Source organism: Dendrobium catenatum, unplaced genomic scaffold (assembly GCF_001605985.2).
Source record: "Dendrobium catenatum unplaced genomic scaffold, ASM160598v2 fragScaff_scaffold_932, whole genome shotgun sequence".
Classification (NCBI taxonomy): domain Eukaryota; kingdom Viridiplantae; phylum Streptophyta; class Magnoliopsida; order Asparagales; family Orchidaceae; genus Dendrobium; species Dendrobium catenatum.
This window is the reverse complement of record NW_021319394.1, coordinates 1,775,231-1,780,984: the sequence shown is the minus strand read 5'-3', so window position 1 is coordinate 1,780,984 and position 5,754 is coordinate 1,775,231. Positions and strand designations below refer to the sequence as shown.

At 37.8% G+C, this 5,754-nt stretch overlaps 1 protein-coding gene across 1 annotated transcript; it reads right to left on the bottom strand.

Annotated features, from left to right (window-relative positions):
- Nucleotides 1–218: 218 nt before the first annotated feature.
- On the bottom strand, nt 219–704 carry LOC114580303 (uncharacterized protein K02A2.6-like). Its single transcript, XM_028697449.1, has one exon. It carries the CDS (start codon nt 702–704, stop codon nt 219–221), a length of 486 nt encoding a protein of 161 aa, XP_028553282.1.
- Nucleotides 705–5,754: the final 5,050 nt, after the last annotated feature.

Here is a 5,754-nt window from a genome sequence, read left to right as displayed (position 1 = left end):
TGTAAATTGAGTTCATCAAGTGCGTCGAGCTCTTCCATTCTGAGGCGGGCATTTTTCTCTTGAGTGAGATCATTCTGAATTGCTACCCAAAGCGAAGGTAGTTCAATCTCCAATGGTAATACGACTTCAACACCGAACACTAGAGACTAAAGAGTGGCTTTGGTTGGTATCTTATAGGTTGTACGGTATGCCCATAACGCTTCTGCCATTTTTGTATGTCATTCTCTTTTATTCTTGGTGAGGATATTCTTCAACAATTTTACAAGCATTTTGTTAAAGGCTTCTGCCAATCCATTCGACCTTGGATTGTATATGGATGAATATTGCCAATCATATTTGTCCCGATTAACGAACTTGTAAATTTTTGTACTTTTTAAAGCCGTACCGTTGTCTGAGATTATGCGACGTGGCACAGTAAATCTATAGACAACATTGTGGGTAAAGAAATTGATCACATGCTCCGATGTGACCTCTCTGAATGGAGCCACTTCTGCCCACTTGGAAAAATAGTCCGTTGCTGCCAGTATGAAGCGATGTCCGGCCAACGATTGTGGATTTATTGGACCAATTATATCTTTTCCCCAGCATTCAAATGGCCAGGATGCTATTGTTGGGTGTAGTGGATTTGCTGGAAGATGAATAACATCACCGTGAATCTGACACTCATGGCACCTCTTAGCGTGGTCAATGCAATTTGTTACCATTGTAGGACAATAATAACCCATCCTCTTGATTTTAGTGGCTATTTTAGGACCTGACTGATGTGCATCACAAAGCCATTCGTGGACTTCAGCTACCACTTTATCAGCTTACTTGGTCCCTATGCATCTTAACCGCATTTGATAAAAAGCTCGTATGTACAACATGTTATTGACAAATGCGTATCGCAAAGCCCTTTTTCGAATTTGTGCAGTTGTACACTTTTCTGTTGGTAGTTTGTTTTCTTTGAAGTAGTCAATGAACGATTGTCTCCAATCATTTTCAACTTCAATATCTAAACAATGTCATCACGATTCTGAAGCTTGACTAGCTTTACGTCTCTTGGCCACATAATACTCTTCTGGATAATTCTCCATAAGGATTTAATGGAGGAATTGACGGTCAACTGGAATTTTATCTTGCTTGCTTGAATATGGTATTTTTTCTACCCTCAAGAATTGTAATAGAGCTGGCTCTAAGACCCTATGAATGTAAACCCCAATGAATATAGGCCTCTCATCATTGATGTTCGCAATTTATTTGGCTAATTTCGCCAAACAATCTGATTTAGCATTTTGTCCTCGAGGAACTTGAGCTATTTTAACATTTGATACTTGCTTCATAAGCTCGAGGGCTCGCCGGTGGTAATGGGCCAAATCGACTTTGCCAACCTTGTAGATATTGAGGAACTTATTTATCATTAGCTGAGGATCATCGAAGATTTGGAGGTGTTGGATTTTGACATTGATCGTAATCTCTAGCCCTGCTAATAGAGCTTCATACTGAGCTTCATTTTTTGTTCAAGATTCAGTCAAACTGAATGGGAACCTCATTATGCCTCCCTCAGGTGCTACGAAAATAAGACCAATACCGGCTCAGGCTCTTGCAATATTTGGAGGTCGAGCAAGTTTAATCGACAATGCACCGTCAAAGTACATCTCCCAAAATAGTAGCTTTTTATCTTCCTCGACCTGCATGATTTGCTCATCAGAAAAATTATCACTTAGTGGAGAATCTGCTGGGATAGGATGTGCGACCAGAAAATCTGCCAAGGCTTGTCCTTTCAATTCCTTCTATGACATATATATAATATTAAACTGTAATAACAATACTGCCTACCTGGCCAGATGACCTGTCAACGCTAGTCTTGTCATCATGACTTCAGCAGATCTATCTTTGATATCAGTTTTATGGGTTAACATATAATGGCGGAGTTTCTAAACTGCAAAAATCAGCGCCAGGCAATGCTTTTCAATTGGGGAGTTTCGCACCTCCTCTCTAATCAATCTTCGACTGATATAATAGAGTGCATTCTCCTTTCCTTCTTCATTGTGCTTGGCCAATAGTGCTCCGAGGGATTCTTCTAGTGCAGCCGTATACAGTATAAGAGGCTTCCTAGGAATTGGCACTGCGAGAATAGGCGGATTCAACAAATATCTCTTGATGCTGTCAAATGCCTCCTGACATTCTGTATCCCATTTGAAATGAACATCTTTTTTCATTAGCTTTAAAATTGGCTGTCATTCTTATTTCGGTTGGGTTACATCAAGGATCAGCCTTAAGCCCATATCTTTTTGCTTTAGTCATAGATGTTCTCACTAGACATTTACAAGAGGATGTACCTTGGTGTATGCTTTTTACAGATGATATTCTTCTTGTTGATAAGACTAGAGAGGGAGTTGAAGGTAAACTTGAGTTATGGAGGTCAACCTTAGAGTCTAAAGGTTTTAGCTTGAGTAGATCTAAAACAGAATATATGGAGTGTAATTTTAGTAGTAATAGACCTAATGAGGGGATTGTGACTTTGGACAAGTCATTAATAAGAGTACACCTTTTAGATATCTTGGATATGTTGTTCAGAGTGATGGTGAAATAAATGGAGATATATTATCAGCAGAATTCAAGTTGGATGGTTGAAGTGGAGGAATGCATCGGGCTTGTTATATGGTAGAAATGTACCCCTCAAACTTAAGGGAAAATTCTATAAGTTGGTAGTAAGGCCTGCAATGCTTTACGGTGTCGAATCTTGGCCATTAAAAGAGAAGCATAATAATAAGTTAAGTGTTGCAGAGATGAGGATGCTCAGGTGGATGAGTGGCTTTACCCTTAGAGATAGGATACGAAATGAGCATATACATGAAAAGGTTGGAGTAGCTCCATTAGAAGATAAGATTAGAGAGAGTCGCCTTAGATGGTTTGGTCACATAAAACGACGGCCTTCCGATGACCCGGTTAGGAGAGTAGAGGTATTATATTTGACTTATGTTAAGAAAGATAGGGGTAGACCTAAAAAGACTTGGTTAGAAAATATTAGGAATGACCTTTCTTTATTAGATTTAAATGAGAATTTAACTTTTAGCAGGACACAATGGAGAAAAAGTAATCATGTTACCGACCCCACGTAGTGGGATAAAGGCTTGTTTGTTAAGATAGTTGTTATTTGCATGCTTAATATTTTTGCAACTTGTATAGTTTTGATGATTCTAAACTTTATTGTTTAAATGTGTAGTTATCTCCTAAAAATTTTAAAAGATTTGTATTTTCTCTAGTGTGTACTAACATTTCAGGAAAATTGAACTCCAGACTACGAAGTTTTCAAATCAAATTCAGCATGAGATACTTTATGAAATTTGAATCTTATACTTTTCTTTGAAATAAAATTGAAAGGGAGTGATTGTAATTTGAGTGAATAAAAACATACACACACATAATGAGATCATATAAAATTTATACTGATCGTACAAGACGATATCCGTTCGTACGGGACGATCAGATAGTTATCTCTTATTGAGCACATGGAACGAATAGGAACTTGCTTAAAAATTTTTCTAAGTCCTATTCGTCCAGGACAAAATTAATTATCGTCCAGGACGATCTGGCCTCTGTAAGATTTTCGCCAAGATGAAATTAAATTATCGTTCATGGAGATTGGTCCTCTGTAAAATTTTCGTCCAGACAAAATTAAATATCGTCCAGGATGATCTGGTCTCTGTAAAATTTTCGTCCAGACGAAATAAATTATCGTACATGATGATTGGTCCTCTGTAAAATTTTCGTCCAGACGAAATTAAAAATCGTCCAGGACGATCTCTTCTCTGTAAAAATTTTGTCCAGACGAATCAATTTTCATCCAAACGATTAACCGACTTAGAACAGTTTTCAGCAGTTTCTAGAACCGACCTAGTAAAAATCGTTCGTACCGGATGAACTAAGTTCGTACGGGATGATCAGCTGTACGAAGAAATTTCGTACACATATACAAATAGAGTCATTTCAAATCATTTAAGTAAAATCGTCCAGGACAATCCATGATTGTACGGGACGATCCACTGCGTACAGAATTGAAAACTTGCAGTTTTTGGGCGGTTTTTCTCCTTTTATATAAATAGTCCAAATTGGACTGCCACCCAATCTTTTTGTCATTTGATCTTCGTGCTTCTTGAGAGAATAGCCAAGGAGATAGTGGAAGAGTGCATTCAAGGGAGGATTCCTACCACTGGAGCGTGAAAGATTCACTTGGAGTTCAAAGGTAAGAATCTCTACTTGTGAATTGGGATTACTTCACTCTTTTCCTTCTTCCTTCTAGATTCTTGTGAGAAGATCTGTCAAGGAGATCCGATTCTCTGCCGATACTTGGAGAGTGTGAACAGAAGAAGGTTTCGCTGCCTACACTTAGAGAGTGTGAACAGATGAAGGTTTCGCTGCCTACACTTAGAGAGTGTGAATAGCCGAAGGGTTCGCTGCCTACACTTGGAGAGTGTGAATAGCCGAAGGGTTCTCTGCCCACACTAGGAGAGTGTAAAAGGATGACGGTTCTCTGCCAACACTGGGGATTGTGTAAAAGGATGACGGTTCTCTGCCGCACCGGGGAGTGGTGAAAAGAGTGTGTTGTAAAGGCTTCTCCGCCTTGCTGTGGGTGCAAAAGGAGAGTCACTATTGGATTGTGTGCAATACTTAGAGGGTGCCTTTAGGGAGTGGATATAGGTCTGGTTTTAGACCAAACCACTATAAATCTGGTGTCATTTACTTTACTGTTTTTACATTTCCGCATTTTAATTGACTACCCCATTCAGCTGAATAGGTGCAAAAAAGTTGTGATCAATTCCTTTTTCCCTACAAAATTATTCAAATCTCTCATTCTCAAATTCTCCTCCATGATCACTTTAAATAGAAATAATTTCACATCCTAATTTCCTTTCAATCCAAGTCAAAAAATTTCTAAATTTCTCAAATGATTCACTTTTATGAAATAGAAATCTAACCCATGTGAATCTTGAGTAATCATCCACAATCATAAATCCATATACCTTTTCTCCTAGACTTATAGTTCCAACTGGTCCAAAAAGATCCATATGTAAAATCTCTAAAGGTTTACTAGTTCTAAGATCCTTATTGGACTGAAAAGATGACTTGACTTGCTTTCCAAATTAACGTGCATCACAAAGGTGGTCCTTAGTAAAGTTTACTTTTGGTATACCTCTCACTAAGTTCTTTTGGGTAATCCTCCTAAGGTTTTTCATGCTAGAATGACAAAGTCTCCTATGCCAAATCCATGACTCATTAGATACAGTTTTCAAATAAAAAGCAGTAGGAGTTTGAACACAATTTAAATCTAGCATATAAACATTATTTACCCTTTTTTCATTTAAAACATCTTTATCATTTAGGCTTAATATGCAGCTAGTAGGAAAAAATTTTACACAGTAACCCTAATCACATAACTGACTTATACTTAATAAATTATGTTTTAAGTCTTCATCTAATAATACATTATCTATGAAAAAATTCTTTAAATTCCTAATCATACCTGTCCCAACCATCTTCCTTGTGGTATTATGTCTAAGTGTAGCCTTGCCTCCACTCCTGGCTTCCAGCGTTATGAATTGAGCAGTATCTCCAGTCATGTGCTTTGAATCTGTTGTCCAGGTACCATATGCTCTCACGAGATCTTGTGTGAGAGCGACCCTGCAAAATTATCAAATGTTAGACCTGGGAACCCAAACAAGTTTGGGTTCATATTTTATAAATTTATAATGAGATGCATGTATGATATGT

What these genes read in the sequence shown, in the direction of transcription:
- LOC114580303 (XM_028697449.1), bottom strand. Translation starts at nt 704, where the DNA reads ATGGTAACAAATTGCATTGACCACGCTAAGAGGTGCCATGAGTGTCAG.